The sequence below is a fragment of the Trichomonas vaginalis genome, chromosome V (assembly GCF_026262505.1).
Source record: "Trichomonas vaginalis G3 chromosome V, whole genome shotgun sequence".
Taxonomy (NCBI): Eukaryota; Parabasalia; order Trichomonadida; family Trichomonadidae; genus Trichomonas; species Trichomonas vaginalis.
The window spans coordinates 27,824,928-27,840,749 of NC_067207.1; the positions used below are offsets into that span (position 1 = coordinate 27,824,928).

Here is a 15,822-nt window from a genome sequence, read left to right on the forward strand (position 1 = left end):
AAAATTCAACGGGTGAAAGAATACGATGAAGTCTTGACAAAACATATACGAAGAAGTTTATTTCCTGGACTGTTGTCTAAATGTCATGTTGTCACACTTTTTCAGAGAAGTTAAAATGACCGAGGGACCTGGTTCCACCTAAAAACCATCTACCCTAAAATATATTTTTGCCGAATTCAATAAAAATAAATGGTTCATTTACTCACAATATTTTTGTACAAAACGACCCCAAACTTTTAACTTCTTTTCTGCAGCTTCAAATGCTATCTTAGCGAGTTCATATTCTCTAAATTCTCTCTTTAAATCTTCTTGTTCCCATTGGTCTAGTTCGTATGGAGAATCTTTATAACCATAACACATCTCATGTTCATGTTCTATTTGTTTTTCATGCATTTTTCTAACTTCTTGTTCGAACAAAGGTTTAGCATTCTCTACTGTATCTTCGAGTTCTTCTTCATCTAATTTCTCATGAACTTTCTTGTCTATGGAGTCCATAATTTTTCCAACTGCTATACAATATTTTGGAGAAGCCCACATTGCTATATAGTTTACAAGTCTTGGGTCTACATACGTTCCTCTAACCTGTTTGATTTCATCAGGAATTCCTGCATGAATTTTGTATAAAAAGCAACCCGCGGAATTCCGCGGGTTGGTATATTCTTCACAAAATGCCTTAAAATACTCTTCCCAGGACTTATTTTCCAACAACCTTCTAAAGTCTTTCCTAAACTGCTGACACATATTTGTTGCATTTATATAACCATCCTTGTCTCTACGTAAGACTTCAATACCATTATAAGTGCCTTTTGTGAATGTTTCGCCATTAGATTTGTTCGTGAACGTTTTTGCTTCGACTGTCATTTCAGTTCTTACAATAAAAATAAAAAATATTTTTGGGTGGTACGTCGGACATTCGTTTGTGGCTTAACCGTCGGACATTCGTTTGTGGCTTAACCGTCGGACATTGTCTTGAAACAGTATAAGACTAGTTCTGAGATCTCACCATCTAACCTAAAATATATTTTTGCCGAAAAAAAAGAGTTTTGGTTGAAAAATACGATGAAGAAGTCATGACAAAACATTTACGTACATGTTTGACAAAACATTTACGATGAAATCATGACAAAACATGTACGATGAAGTTTATTTCCTGGACTGTTGTCTAAATGTCATGTTGTCACACTTTTTCAGAGAAGTTAAAATGACCGAGGGACCGAGGGACCGAGGGACCTGGTGACACCTAAAAACCATCTACCCTAAAATATATTTTTCAATACTTTTTCAGCACTTTTCCGTAGTTGTATATGAAAGACAATTCGAGATAAAAGTCATAGTACAATGGTATAATATGCTGCACACCATTTGTTGTGAACCAAACTTGAAAGTCAGAGAAACTGTTACTAGGTGGTTCGTAGAATTTAGAAGCAAAGTCATAAACGTCCTTACCAATACATAGAAAACTATTGTTGCTTGAACTGAAACTTGCATGACACATAACATTTTGAGGGTCAAACACATTTCTATAAACTGTCAAATCTGCTGGTGGAAGTATAAATTGAAATGGACCATCTGGTGGTAATGGTTCGTTCTGGTTTAGTAACCGAAGAAATTGTGCCCAAGAACGTTTGTCTACTCCCCAAAATAAAAACTCTGTATCTCTTGGAGGGTTAATTTCAATCTTTTGAAATGAAACGGTGGAGTTCATCTTGTCATATTCTAGTTTCAGATAGTATGTTCCATTTAGTAAAGAGTCGTATTTTTCTTGAAATTCCCAATAGTATTTGTTTATTTGAGTTTGAAAGTCATTTAGAGTTTTCTCAAGACTTTCGTCTGAACGAACTGTAAAGATCCTCATTTCATCAAATTTGTCTATTAGACCATCAGAACCTTTATACTGCCCATGAAAATATACTGCGAACATAAACGCGTTAGTTCTATTTGAAAACAAAACTCTTCTAAATCCTATTGCCTTTGCATCTGAAGGACTTTGAAGCCAACGAATTGGATAGTCAAACCTGTATGAACGGGATGAAATTTCCTCATCTGAAATAGTCCTACCAGCATTTGTAAAGATATAGTCTAATGGTTTTGTATCTGCTACTTTTGTTCTTTGTTTTTCAACCTGAAGCATTTAATATATGTAAAAATATATGGTTTAAAAAACGTTTTTACTTCATATTTCTCATCTAACAAACATGTTGTCTGACTGCTTGAGGGTTAGGTTGGTACCATTCGAGCTTGACGCTTGCAATTCCTTCAATTGCATTCAAAATGTCTGAGTCCGAGTCAAACATTTGTTCTCTCTTTGTAGTCTTGAAAGCGTCAAGAAGTTTTGCAGCTGTTGTGACATTGCCATGTGAGTAGTATATATGACCATCCAAATCCGTTATAGTTAATCTGAGATTGTGTCCTTTCTTATTTCCGTCTTGTATGGCAGCAAGTACACCCATGAAGCCTTCTTTGTTCTTTCCTTCGTCAAAGTTTACTGTAAAGGTTCGACCAGATGTAATTTGACTTCTAACTTCACGATACTTCTTATATGCATATCTTGTTCTTTCCATGGGAGCATGTGTGTCTTCACCTTTTCCTTTTTTCCTTCTCAAAGGATGCAATTGTTCGTCATGTTTCCAGTAGAATCTGGCAAAGCCGTCGTGTCCTTCAACTTGAGGTTCACTAACATCGAAAGGCATGTCCATAAGACGTTCTTCTTCTAACCTCTCTAGTCTGTTTGGATAATTTGCACGTGCTGTTTCCAAATCCATTTCGTAGCGAAGACCAGACAATTTGTCATAGACTTTTATGGGTCTTCCCTTCCTATATTTAAACTTCTTCGAAACTCTCCAACCATAACTTTGCAACTCTGCTTTTATTCTAGCAGACTTTCTATCCATTCTATATGGGGGCATTTTTATAAAAATAAAAAAAATATTTTTTCTTTACTTAACATAACCGCCTGCTGCCATAAGTCTTTGACGCCAACCCATACCAGCTAATGAAGGTTGACTTGGTTTAGTTTCCAAACTAAACTTTGGTTTTGGTTTATCTTCAGTTTTTGGTTTTTCTTCTTCTATCGGTTTTTCGTCACTTTTCGGTTTCTCTGACTTTACTTCACTTGCAGGAACAGTTGTGTCGTCAACATCTTCATAAATATCATATGCCATTTGTTTTTGTTTTCCTTTCAACTTTTTGTGTTTGTTGTAAAGTTTAGAATATTTCGACTCTAAGTCAATGAGATGTTCTATAATGAACTGTTGGTCAGTGAAGTAAACTTTTCCATCTGTTGTCTCGAAAGCTCCTTCAGACTTCAATATTTTATTTGTGAGAGTCTGTTTCTTTTTTGAGATACTTGCCGTTCCATTTTTATGAAAAGTGACTTTATAGTTAGGGTTTGTATTTCCAGACCTGGCACTTTCTATTATTGAATTTTTCTCTTCATCTGTAAGTTCTTTGACGGGTTTTGACAATGGTTCTGAACTTTTTGTTTGTGGTGTCAAATCTACCGTTTCAACTTCTTCGGTCATTTCATCTCAGTAAAAAATTTTAGTTTGGTTTGTTTTCAACTGGTTGTTGTTGTTTTTTAAGTCGGTCTAAAACTTCCTGAGGTATAGGAAGAACTTGACAAACACGTTGTGTAACTGCTGGAAGCCGACAAATCCATCTTGAACCCATTTGTCTCAATGCTGTATTGTTCATTTCATCTCAGTAAAAAACTTTACATTCCCCACGTTTGAGGCGGTTGAGGTTGGTTATTGTTTACCCACTGTTGTGCATGGTTATATCCTCTGTTAAAGAATCTTTCACCTTGGTCCATATAGTGTCCTGCTTGGTTATAGTAGTCATTTGCTTTGTTATAATAGTTTCCTGCTTGTCTTCCTACATTGTCCATCCATCCTTGAACTTTTCCTCTTGTTTCAGGATTTGGAATAAGATTTGTTGCATCTCGTGCTACATCCCAACCTTTCTGTACAGTTTGTATAATAGGTTGTGCTTTCTCTTTAAGTATACCTAATGTACTCAAAATCTTCCTTCCAACTCCAAATACACCTCTGGCTATTGTTCCCACTGCGGGCAAAAATCTGGATGCAACTCCTGCTAATGCGCCAAATAAACCCATTTCTTATGGGTTAAAAAATGACGAATTCAAACAAGGACCCCTATGTTTCTAAGGCAACAAAAAAAGCACTCATGATAAAAATCTTTAGTTCAACACCAAATGCTTGGTTTATGGATATCTTGGAAAACATTCCGAGAGTTAGAACAGATGGACCACCATACTGGCTAATATTTGTTGGTCAAAACACAAGATACTGTGAAGCCATACCATTATGGTCCAAAAATATTTTAGATGTGAAAACTGCTTTGACAATATTCGTTGACAAATACCATCTAACAAAACTGACATCTGACTGTGAAAGTTCTTTCAAATCAGATGATGTAAAAAACTATCTGCGTTCAAAAAATGTAAACCAATATTTCATTGTCGACCAAAACCATTCTGCTCTTGGTGTCATTGACGGTTGTATAAAAATGTTAAGAGACTTAAACCAACCACAAGGTGGTGAAGCAAATGAAATGTCATATGACGACAAGTATAGACACTTCTCCATGGCAAAGATGAGACAAGTTTTAAATATTTACAATAGCCGTAAACAAAAAGGTTTGGGAAACCATTCCCCCGAAGAAATGAAAAACAACCCTGACTTAGAGAAAGACTATATATTTAATAATTTAGTCAAAAGAGACAAACAAGAAAGAATGCCGGGCTTCAAACTTCAGAAAGGTGACAAAGTAAAAATAGAAATACCTAAACGCGACCCATATGAAAATACTATTGACTATGACAACAATGGGAACCCGACAGGTACTCACATTCGTGTTCGTAAAAATAGAAGAAAGTATACAAGAGAATATTATGAAGTTTTAGGCAAACATGGCAAAATGTACAGACTGCAAGCAGAAGATAAAACTACTATTGTCAGACCTCGTTTCAAACTTGTTAAGGTTCAAGGTGGTATACTTTCAAAGACAGTTCCTAACAAATATAAGACAACTCCTGACGAATATGCTAAAGAAGTTGAAAATGACGACTAAGCAATTCTATACCATGCGTAAACTGTCATGTAAGGTGGCATGTAGTCTTTACTTTGTCCCGTTGTTTGCGTATATCCTGAAACGAAATGTGTATGGTTTCCTTCTCCCTGAGTGTCATCCCAGTAACAATTTATAGCAAACTTAACGTCGTCTTTAACATCATATCCTTTACCTTTTGTCATTCCTGACCAATCCCAATATCTATGCTTATGCCAACCTGCTTGAGATGTACTTAAATCTATGTAGTGACTGTGCGCAGGTAAGTTTTCACCTGAAATCGTTTTACTTCCACCTGTTTCCTTTGAAGAGTTTGCACAATACAAAAACCTGTCGACTATTTGTTCCCATGCACCAACACCAAACATTACTTGAGGACCTCTTGCTTCCATAGATGTATAAATAGAACCTACTGGGTTCATTAAATCAAACATATGAGACATTACAGGATTGTCTCTTTTGAACTTAAAATATAGTGCAACTATTTCAGGTTTCTTCTGGTTTAAGTCAGAATATTTTTTATAATATAATCTTATGTTTTCAGGGTAGGTAAAATCTTGACTATAATATTTATTTCTGTCATCTTCATAATAGTATACTATTCTCGTTTTTTCTATTGCATTATATCTTTTATATCTATAAAAATCTAAATATAATGTTAGCGTTTGTTCATCTACATGTGGTGTTCTGTTGTCATCTCCATAGTCATAATAGTATGGTGCTGGAGCTGGGTCAGGCAATGTCATATTGTCATTTCATAAACTCGGAAATATTTCTTTTGTTCGTCTCCTATAAGTTTAAGTAGCAGTTGTTGTCTAATGGAACTTTAACTTGTGTACCATCGTTCTTTTTATAGCTTACATACATTTCATTGTTATTTTTCGGAATGAGTTTATACCGTATACCATTTTTTAAGGAATGTACAAACTGCCATCTAAAATATTTGTTTTCTTCATTGAAAGAAAAGTCACCAACAATAGTTTCAATATTTTTTGTTCCTAGCAAACTTTGGTATATTTCATTGACATATGTTTTATCTGCTTTTGTCTCTAATGTTTCTTGTAAGTTTGCAATATTTGCAATGGTATGTGTATGTCCAACGTCACTTTTCCTGTTTAAGGTTTCTTGTAAGTTTGTTATATTTGCAATGGTATGTGTATGTCCAACGTCACTTTTACTGTTTAAGGTTTCTTGTAAGTTTGTAATATTTGCAATGGTATGTGTATGGTTCTTATCTGCTTTCTTCTCTAACTCATCGTTAACATATGTTTTATCTGCTTTAAGGTCTAAACATCCTGAAACCCATCCTGTATCGGCTTTACTTTTTAAAATCTTCGATGTCCATTCATGGTACCAGTCAACCCTTTCTTTCATTTCGTTATCTTTTTCATCCACATATTCCTTATCTGCTTTCTTCTCTAACTTACTAGCCACACATGCTAACTCATCGTTAACATATGTTTTATCTGCTTTCTTTTCAAGGCTAACGTTTAAGTCTGTTATTTCAGATATAGAATGTGTATGTCCAACGTCACTTTTCCTGTTTAAGGTTTCTTGTAAGTTTGTAATATCAGATATAGAATGTGTATGAGTCTTTTTAGAATATTCGTTTTCAGCTCTTGTCACTTCACTTGACATTTTATTGTCAACATATGTTTTGTCTGCTAGTTCAGGATGAGTATGTTCTTTTGTTGCATAAGCTTTGTTAGCTCTTTCTTCTTCTTTTGCTATTGCATCGTCTACATATTCTTTGTCAGCTTTGTTGCCAACATCTGCTTTCAAAAGAAGTTCAGATATAGGTTTCTCGTTTAAAGTTCCTTTTGTTGGATTTATACAAACAGTATGGTTCTTATTGTCTTGAAACAGAAACTCATCTGTCATTGGGTTTAAAGTCAGTTTTAAGTTTCCTTCTTTCAATGACTCAGATATCTTAGAATAGTTTGAAAAGTTTGTTGTGTTCTTATTTAGAGCTTGTATAATGAGTTGTCGGTTGTGTTGTATTTCTCTCATAGACGCTGTTTCATTTGACATTTTTATTCTAGATAAAATATGCTTTCAATAGAAAAAGAAAATTCAAGAGTTGCTACAACTAAACCATTAGATGAACTTTTTACTAATGTCGGTCAAAAGTTTGAGACAGAGACCGTAAAGCATGAAGGCTATCGTTTTGACTACCCGTTAAGATGGTTAAGAGACCCATCTGTCAAAAAGCTATTGGCTTTCGTAGAATGAAGTTCATTTCAGAAGCCATACATGGTTTCCCATTTACAGTCGGTTTTGAAGTTCGATACTATAACAAAAAAAACGTACGTATGAGAAATTTGAACAGGGAAAACTTTTACAAGTGAATTTGCTTGTAAACTTAGAAACAACTCTTCAAGCTTTTCAAGAAAAAATAAACGACATCTATATCGAATATGCAAACCAGTATAACATTGACGAGGGAGAGTACCATCTCGATATTATATATGACAGGAAAAATGCAACTGTTAAAATCAATAGAATAGAAGACCTTGGAGAAAACGTTTATATTTCTACAAAATATAACAACTTGGCATGGTATAGATTTCTGAGGATGTTAAATCAGCCTGCAGAATATCCAGTACACCCGGACTTTTATGAAGTCGAAAACCCTAATGGAACATATGAAAATGTTTTCGACTCAGATGCTATTATAGTTCATGCTTCATTTTCTGGTGCACAAAACTCTTTTTTATGCTTGGCAATGACTTTTACGAAAAACCTACAAAGCTATATGAACCACCAAGTGGAAGTATTTCAGACTTTCAAGTATGGTTTACAACAGATGGAAGAAAGAGAATAGTTCCATTATACCATGCGTTTTACTTAGAAACTTAGTTTCATATACAACTACTATCGAACGGTAAAAATATAATTTTTTAATACGGTTGAGGTGTTGGATTTGGTTGCCAACTAGACTGTGGTGCAGGTTCAGGCTGTTGTATAACAGGAGCTTGTTCTTCTGGTTCAGGGTCTTTAGGTATAATACCAACAAACTGACCTACTCTTTTACCAATATTTTTGACTCCGTTCCAAATTCCTCTTCCTACGGTTTTTATTCCATTCCATATACCTCTTCCAACATTTCGAAAGAAGTTTCCTATCTTACTGAAGAAACCCATTTTACTATATGTAAAAATCTAATGTCCGCCTAGTCTCTTACGTTTCCTGTTGAGTTCCATAGCATTCTTTAACTGGAGCTCATACATTCTGTTTCTCCTCTGGTAGAAAACATATTCTGGGTCAACTCCTGTGTTCGCGTCATCTGCATAAAGTTGTTTATATCCCACTTCAGGGTTTGTATAAAACTCTTTCCATCTCATATTTGCATACCATGGTGGCAAACCTAACGCAGCGTCATTTGACATGGCAGTTTGCATTTGTACATCTGTTGGCACTTGACCATAGTTTGCCATTGCAGTTTGTATTCTAACTTCATTTGGAATATTCTCTGGGTTTGGTTGTCCAGGTTGCTGTGCATTCGCTAAGTTCTGTGCGTCCATTTAATATTAGATAAAAATATCTCTTACGAGTACATATACTGGACATTTGCAGGCATTGGTTCATCTTCATATTCTCTGTACCTTTCTGCCACGTCAAATAAATAAATGACACAATGGAAAAAACCTAAAACAAGTAGTCCTATTTCAAACCACATTTTACTAGTAAAATTTCTTTGTTATGACACTTTCTCCGGTTTATAGGACCTCTCTCATATTCTATCTTGTATATCTAAACTCATAGTCATGTATGTCCTCTAACCATCTCATAACGGTTCCAAACCACTTTTATCGGATGTAAAGTAAAAGCATGGATGGTTATGTATAACGTCTAAAGTTTCTAAAGAGTCTCTCAAAGTCCAGTCTACTTGGTATTGAAAATCCCATGTGTTATAGAACGGCGGTCCACTATAAAGAAAACATTTTCCTTGTCTTTATATTTTTCATACAACTCTGTCCAATGACATCTCACAAACTCTATAACCCTCAATATATTTTTCTATGTTCTCTTTGAAAACATTTGTATAGTTAAATATAAAACTTTTGACATAAGTGTTTCAATGTCATGAACTCTTATAGCACCACTATATAATAGTCTAGCAGATATACTATCCCAGTCTATATATTCTGCTTTTTTCAAAACCTCTCTCACAATATTTTTGTTATCTAATGGTATACGTTCCATCTTACCTATAGGTATCTTTTCTTTTAACTCTTTCAATATATTGTTTGTGTCTGGTATATGTTTGAGACGGTCCATATAGTTGTCGAAGTCATTGCATATAATCTTTGAGTCTGGGAATATTGTATGGCACAAATGGGATATATAGAAACTTCCACCGAACAAATCTACAAATGTTAGACCATTCGGTAGTTTCTTAAGTTCTCTCAATAGAATATCTTTACATTTACTCTTATTTCCAAAGAACGGTAACGGTGGTTTTGTAAAATTCATTTATATATAATAATAAAAATGTTTTTCCTGAAAAGTGACAGAAAAGTGACAAAACATTTACGAAGAAGAAGTTTATTTCCTGGACTGTTGTCAAAATGTCATGTTGTCACCATTTTCAAAAAGATGTTAGTTGACCGAGGGACCGAGGGACCGAGGGACCTGGTGACACCTTCAGTTCTTCAAAACATTTACGAAGAAGTCTTGACAAAACATTTACGATGAAGTCATGACAAAACATATACGAAGAAGTCATGACAAAACATATACGAAGAAGTCATGACAAAACATGAAAACATATATAATTTGTGAAAAGCGAAACATTATATAATGTTTTCGACCCAGAAGAAGGCTTCTCAAAGTATACTTCCTTGGAACGCCTGTAACTTTTCCTGTAGCGACGATAGACCCTTACTTGTCCGGACAAAGTTATACTAAACATCTTCAGGGCTAGAGGGCACGAAGTGCCTGGAGGCCCCACTCACCTGACCTAAAGATACTGTTTTTATTATTTTTACATTGCATAAAACATTTCAATTTTGATTCTTTCTTCCCATTCTTGAGAATTTGCACTTGTGCGCTTTATAAGAATTGAAATAATGTGTAATTGTATATATCCTTCGAAAAAATATTGAATTTATCTTTTGAGATTTAATTTCATAAACAAAAGTAGCAACATCGCCAATAAGTTCTTCTTAACTGGTATTTAGATCATTCACTAAGATATCGTCCTTTTCAACTAAACTGAAAACTGCAAGTAAATGGCTCATTTCAAAATATGCATCAACTCAAGCTAAAACCGTTGCATTAACTGATCAAGCTTTAAGGCAACCATCATGACATACAATAGTGATACTATTTTCGATATTTGAATCTGAAACATGTATTGATCGCTGTGAAGAAATACATAAGCTTTTGTAACAAGAAATGAATTTCACGCTCTTCTTCGTAGGCCCTTGTATCAAATATATTATGAACATTTATAAAAAGAACCTCTTCAACCCACATAAATGATACTTTAATACCATGTGTAATTGCATGCAAAGAAGTTGAATATAAACAAGATAAGTTGTTGAGAAAAAAAATTTATTCATAATTCTGTATCATAAGAAAATTCGGAATAATCGGTACTTATATGCGCGTGATTCTTTTCGATTAACTGTGAAGTGGTATCTTGCTTTTTCAACGGAACAGGTTCTTTTTCACTTGAAACTTGGTTATTTTTGTTGGAATTCGTGTCGATTTTGGCCAATTGACGCATTACAAGTTTATAATAAAACCATTGTTTTTCAATGAGTTCTTGATGAGTTCCTTTTTCAACAATTGAACCTGCATCAAAAACATATATGATGCTTGCATTTTTAATTGTTGAAAGTCGATGGGCAACAATGACGCCAGTTTTTCCAATTAATGCTTGATCAAGTGCTGCTTGAACCTTCTTCTCTGATTCAGCATCTAATGCTGATGTTGCTTCATCGCATATCAGAATTCGTGGGTTTTTTATTATTGCTCTTGCAATTGCAATTCTTTGACGTTGTCCTCCTGAAAGTTTTCCACCTTTATCGCCAACAATTGTTTCATATTTATTTTCAAGCTTCTCAATAAATTTCTTTGCATTTGCAATATCTGCAGCATTTTCAATCTGAGAATTCGTGGCCTTTTCAACTCCATATATAATATTTTGCCTAATTGTTGATGAAAACAATGTAGGTTCTTGTCCTACCAACCCAATTTTTCGATGAAGCCATCGAGGATTGTATTCTTTAATGTTCTTTCCATCAATCAAAATCATTCCGTCATTAACATCATAGTATCTTTCAATCAATTGAACGCATGTAGATTTTCCAGAACCTGAATGACCTACTAGTGCAGCAATCTCACCTGAATTGATCTTGAATGATACATTGCATAGGGCATTTACAGATCTTGTTGGATATCTAAATGTTACATTTCGGAATTCAATTTCACCTTTCAGAAACTCTGGCTCATCACCGCCTTCAAATGGAATCGAAGGCTGGGCTTTTGTTTGCTTGATAATTCTGGAACCTGATGCAATCGCTTTCTGTTCGCTCTGAAATGATCCTTGGAATTGGAGATAACCCATACATCCTAACCAACAAAAAGACCAACAAGAAAGAAAATCACCGACTCCAAATCCATAAGTTCCATCGCTTTTGAGAGACTTTTGAACAAGATGTGAGCCATAATAAAGTATACCTAAATTCATTGCATAAAGAATTAGATTGATTAGAGTACCATAACCATACAGTAAATAGTTCAATTTCCTTTCATTCTTTGTAGCCATATGGTGAGTATCAAGAAATCTCTTAGTATCATTTTCTTCTTGATTGAAGCCTATTACTGTTCTAATTGATAACAGAGCTTCTTCGGCAATTGTTATGGATTTAGACACATATAAATAACTTGTATATGATATCTTGAGAATTATTGGCATAAATACAAATAATAATAGTAAAAATATTGGAATCAATGCCATGGCCATAAAAGCAAGTCTCCATGAATAAACAAATGCAAAAATGATGCCACTTAGAAATTGCCCTATATATGATAACTGAAGTCCTTTTTCTGGCCCAAATGCATTCTGAACTAGCATTGCATCTTGTGATAATAGTGTCAAGATACTTCCTATTGAATTTGTATCAAAGAATGTAATGTCGTTTTGCATCATGCTTTTGAATAATTCTCTTTTGATCTTATTAATGAGTTTTGATCCTATTCTGGTCCATAAATAAGCATTTAAGAATTTAAGCAAAGCTTGTGCAAAGGAAACTCCAATTAGAGCATATATATAGGTTAAGCATCGATCATATGCTTTTGGATTAGGAACAAGTGCATTAAATGTAATTATATTAAGAATTTTTCCAAAGAAGAAAAATACTAAAATCAACTCGGCACCTGTTAAGAAGGATGGAATTACTGCCAATACATTTTTCCAATCGCGAAATACTTCTTTATATAATGAAGCTCTAGCAGCTTTCTGATCATTTTCGTCAGTTTGAACTTTTAACGAAGCAACAGATTGATTATCTGTTGTCCTATGAGTTGAAGCATTGCTAGAAGGCATGCTTTAATGGAAATGATTTGCATTTGAATTAGTTATTAATTATTTAGAATTTAAATTTTTCTGACGGCTGAATAAAACGGTTGCTCGCGAATTTGAATTTTTCTGACGACTATTCTATTTCAATGAAAAAAAAATTGAATAGATAGAACGGTTACTCGCGAATTTTGTAGGGAATTTTTTAGCTGTCTCCTTGATTTAGATTTACGATTTGATTAAATTCCAATATTTCTAATACAATTATTATAATCAATAGTTGCGATTATCAAATTTATAATTGAAAACCGGAAAATTGAAAGACTTTCAAAGATGTTTGAAAGTTAAAAAATTGATGAAAGGCTAATATTTCTTTATATAAATGATATTAAAAGAATATTTGATATATTTATCGAAATTATTTCATTATTAAATTTTGATCAATTAATATCTTATCATTTTATTATAAATCAAGTTCTATCTTAAATATATCATTAATTATCAGCAAAGTAATCCTTTGAACAATAAGCAGGTGTACTTAATTTAAATTCCGAATGATTCAATTATGGCAATTATCAATCAATATTATACGAATATCCTTAAACTGTACAATAAATCATATATCAATGATTACAAAATCATTTATCAATGAATTCCATATATAAATAATGAAGTTTTGATACTTTTACATTTTATTGAATTTGAGTTTAAATAACTCTATATTTTCATTTTGATATATTGGTTTTTAACTTTTTTAATATATCAATGGTTTTTATACTAATATTGTATTAAACAGCATTTACAATGGACTGAATGAATGCTATGAATATGTCTTCTAATTATCGATCAATATGTTGGCATTATCATAGAATGTTTAAAAGATAATATAATGGACAAAATTGTCTCATAGACATTGCAAGGTGCTTATATCAATGCAAAAGATGACGATGGACAATCATCACCTCAGCATTAATGTTAAATAAAATAGACATGCTAAAATTTCATATTTCACAAAGTGCATATATTAAATGCTTTCAGCGAAGTTACACATGTCTTCATCATCATAATTTCCTTTGGAAATCCTAGTTGGGCGCAATCCGCAAAGCATTTAATGGTGTACTTACCAATTTCTGGTATGCTATGCAAAAATCAATATATCTTTATTTAAATAGTCGAAAAGTATAACAGCCATATAAGATGCAATATAATGATTTGTAATAACTTTTTCCCGACCCAAAACATTAATTTTTGATCTTAGAAAACTAGGATATAAAGCTTGTGTGTCAAAAAAATTGAGATAGTGTCAGAAAGTGGTAAGTGCACCCTTAACAAAATTATCAAATATCAAAACCTGAAAGCAGTTTTTTTCTAATTTACACAGTTTAAAACGAATTATAGATGAATCTCTGCATTTTCGCAAACAATAGATGTTCTGAAAATGAAAGTGATAAACGCACCCTAAAAAAAAATTAAATTATTTGTAAAAATAAAACACTTCTTTTTTATCCTCTTTGTGGTGAATTTGGCGGTGACATTGCTTGACTCTGTCTCAATGGGCAGAGTCTGTCGAGTGCAGCTTCTATCTTTGTAAGCTCTTCTTCTGCAGATTTGACCTGTGAAGGCGTAGATCCGTAGAACTTGGAAGAATCGAATGGTTTGTGGCGCTGAGTAGTTCTTCTGATGAATTGGTCGTATCTGAGCTTGTCTTTGAGAATCTTTGCACTGAGATAAGCAGAAACTCTGTCCATTTCAGCCTTTGTCTGCGAAGCAGCAGCATCTGTCTCTGTAGTAAGTGCATTGAGACTTCTTGCAAGTGACTGTGCTCTTGTTGTTTGGCTGACACTTTTTTCTGCAGCAGATGTAAAGAATTGCTTAGCAGTTCTTGGGGAATCGAAGGCCATTCTGTCCATCCTCGTGAAGAAGTCCATCTTTTGCTTCTCTGCTTCTTCATCGAGCCTTTCAATTTCGGAATTAACTGAACTATTAATTCTTTCAAGGGCATCGTCGGCAATTGGGGTTCTTCTGGCAGTAACACGACGTTCTTCTGATGAAAGGCGGTCACGATGTTCTTGTACGAGGCCTTCTAATTCATCAATCATCCTCTGTTGACGAGCAACTTCGGCACGAAGCTCTTCTGCCTCGCGTTGGTATTCCTCACTACGCTGCTGCATAGCGAGCTCTCGTTTTCTGCGAATATTGTTTTTAAGAACAGTCATTTCGATTAAACGGCGTTTTTGCATATTTCTGATAGCAATTTCTACCTTATTATCAACGGCACTTAATGTAGATGCAATGAAGAATGAAATGTTCTGTTCGTGTGTAAGTCTGTTATTAAATATTTTTTCAAGTTGTTCTTTTGAAAGAAGAGAGAAATCAAGACGAAGCATAAGTGGTACTGCTTTGTTTGGATTGGAATCGTATAATTTCATAACGAATTCAATAAGAGCAAGCTGATTTACTCCTTTTCTATCAGCCATTGCAAGAACTTGGAAAATAACTTCGGCAGGAAGCTGCTCGAAGCGTGGATCTGTAAGAACTTTATTGAAATCGTTAGCAACGTTGATCCAATCCTGATATGTATCACAATTATCAGCAACGTGCTCAATAAGGATTCCTAAGTAATCAATTGTTGGTGGTGGAGTAAGTTTCTTCTCTTCTATGTAGTTTTCAACGAAATTCTGTAATGTTGGAACTTTCCATTCAAGTGCGAGTTGACGGAGCTCGAATGCGTTATTTTTATCAACGTTAAAAGGCTTGAGCTGGCATGCAGCGAGGAAAGCTTCGAATGTTTCTGGATTATAATTCTGAGAAACTATGAATTGATTTGGATTTTCCTGACGAACTTCTGGGAATTTCTTTGAAAGCTTTGCGAAAGTATCGCCATCAACTTCATACATCTTTTCATTGAACCAAAAGACATATGGAAGATTTACATCCGCTGATGAATCCATTTTTTCCTGTTTTTTTGCGAATGATTCTAAACGTTAAACGATAATGCGTTTTTTTAATGATATTCTGGAATTGGATTACTTATTTATCATCACAAAAATTTTGAGTGACATGTATATGATTTTGCTTTATTTTCAAAATTATCGAAAGAATTATCTAACAATTTCAGAACTTTCTATATTGAAAATGCAATCACATTGATATAAAAAGAATGTTTCTATATGATTTGTTTGGTTACAAGCAAAAAATTATAA

The 15,822-nt window shown here is 33.9% G+C and overlaps 9 protein-coding genes and 1 pseudogene across 10 annotated transcripts, besides 2 other annotated features; 1 reads left to right on the top strand and 9 right to left on the bottom strand.

The window, feature by feature from the left end:
* Window positions 1–6,339: part of a mobile genetic element that runs on past the window's edge.
* TVAGG3_0414980 (uncharacterized protein) lies at window positions 199–495 on the bottom strand (the record flags this gene model as incomplete). The annotated part of the gene is made up of 1 exon (XM_051233225.1): window positions 199–495. The coding sequence occupies one exon, from the start codon at window positions 493–495 to the stop codon at window positions 199–201; it is 297 nt and encodes a 98-aa protein (XP_051102955.1).
* TVAGG3_0414990 (uncharacterized protein) lies at window positions 1,271–1,855 on the bottom strand (the record flags this gene model as incomplete). The annotated part of the gene is made up of 1 exon (XM_051233226.1): window positions 1,271–1,855. The coding sequence occupies one exon, from the start codon at window positions 1,853–1,855 to the stop codon at window positions 1,271–1,273; it is 585 nt and encodes a 194-aa protein (XP_051102956.1).
* TVAGG3_0415000 (phage tail repeat-like family) lies at window positions 2,937–3,521 on the bottom strand (the record flags this gene model as incomplete). Its single annotated transcript, XM_051233227.1, has 1 exon — window positions 2,937–3,521. The coding sequence occupies one exon, from the start codon at window positions 3,519–3,521 to the stop codon at window positions 2,937–2,939; it is 585 nt and encodes a 194-aa protein (XP_051102957.1).
* TVAGG3_0415010 (uncharacterized protein) lies at window positions 3,541–3,693 on the bottom strand (the record flags this gene model as incomplete). The annotated part of the gene is made up of 1 exon (XM_051233228.1): window positions 3,541–3,693. One exon carries the CDS (start codon window positions 3,691–3,693, stop codon window positions 3,541–3,543), a length of 153 nt encoding a protein of 50 aa, XP_051102958.1.
* Window positions 6,340–6,553: 214 nt separating the features above from the next.
* Window positions 6,554–6,969, bottom strand: TVAGG3_0415020 (phage tail repeat-like family; the record flags this gene model as incomplete). Its single annotated transcript, XM_051233229.1, has 1 exon — window positions 6,554–6,969. A coding segment is annotated over one exon (416 nt), but the record flags the coding sequence as incomplete, so codon positions are not given.
* Window positions 6,970–7,137: 168 nt separating this feature from the next.
* TVAGG3_0415030 lies at window positions 7,138–7,984 on the top strand (annotated as a pseudogene). The gene has a single exon. A coding segment is annotated over exon 1 (847 nt).
* Window positions 7,985–7,988: 4 nt separating this feature from the next.
* On the bottom strand, window positions 7,989–8,231 carry TVAGG3_0415040 (serine threonine-protein phosphatase family; the record flags this gene model as incomplete). The annotated part of the gene is made up of 1 exon (XM_001312425.1): window positions 7,989–8,231. The coding sequence occupies one exon, from the start codon at window positions 8,229–8,231 to the stop codon at window positions 7,989–7,991; it is 243 nt and encodes an 80-aa protein (XP_001312426.1).
* Window positions 8,232–8,249: 18 nt separating this feature from the next.
* Window positions 8,250–8,612, bottom strand: TVAGG3_0415050 (uncharacterized protein; the record flags this gene model as incomplete). Its single annotated transcript, XM_001312426.1, has 1 exon — window positions 8,250–8,612. One exon carries the CDS (start codon window positions 8,610–8,612, stop codon window positions 8,250–8,252), a length of 363 nt encoding a protein of 120 aa, XP_001312427.1.
* A 2,039-nt stretch (window positions 8,613–10,651) lies between these two features.
* On the bottom strand, window positions 10,652–12,247 carry TVAGG3_0415060 (ABC transporter type 1, transmembrane domain domain-containing protein; the record flags this gene model as incomplete). Its single annotated transcript, XM_001312427.1, has 1 exon — window positions 10,652–12,247. The coding sequence occupies one exon, from the start codon at window positions 12,245–12,247 to the stop codon at window positions 10,652–10,654; it is 1,596 nt and encodes a 531-aa protein (XP_001312428.1).
* A 1,673-nt stretch (window positions 12,248–13,920) lies between these two features.
* Window positions 13,921–13,948: a mobile genetic element.
* Window positions 13,949–13,970: 22 nt separating this feature from the next.
* On the bottom strand, window positions 13,971–15,585 carry TVAGG3_0415080 (ankyrin repeat domain-containing protein 49 family; the record flags this gene model as incomplete). Its single annotated transcript, XM_001312428.1, has 1 exon — window positions 14,122–15,570. One exon carries the CDS (start codon window positions 15,568–15,570, stop codon window positions 14,122–14,124), a length of 1,449 nt encoding a protein of 482 aa, XP_001312429.1.
* Between the last annotated feature and the right edge of the window lie 237 nt (window positions 15,586–15,822).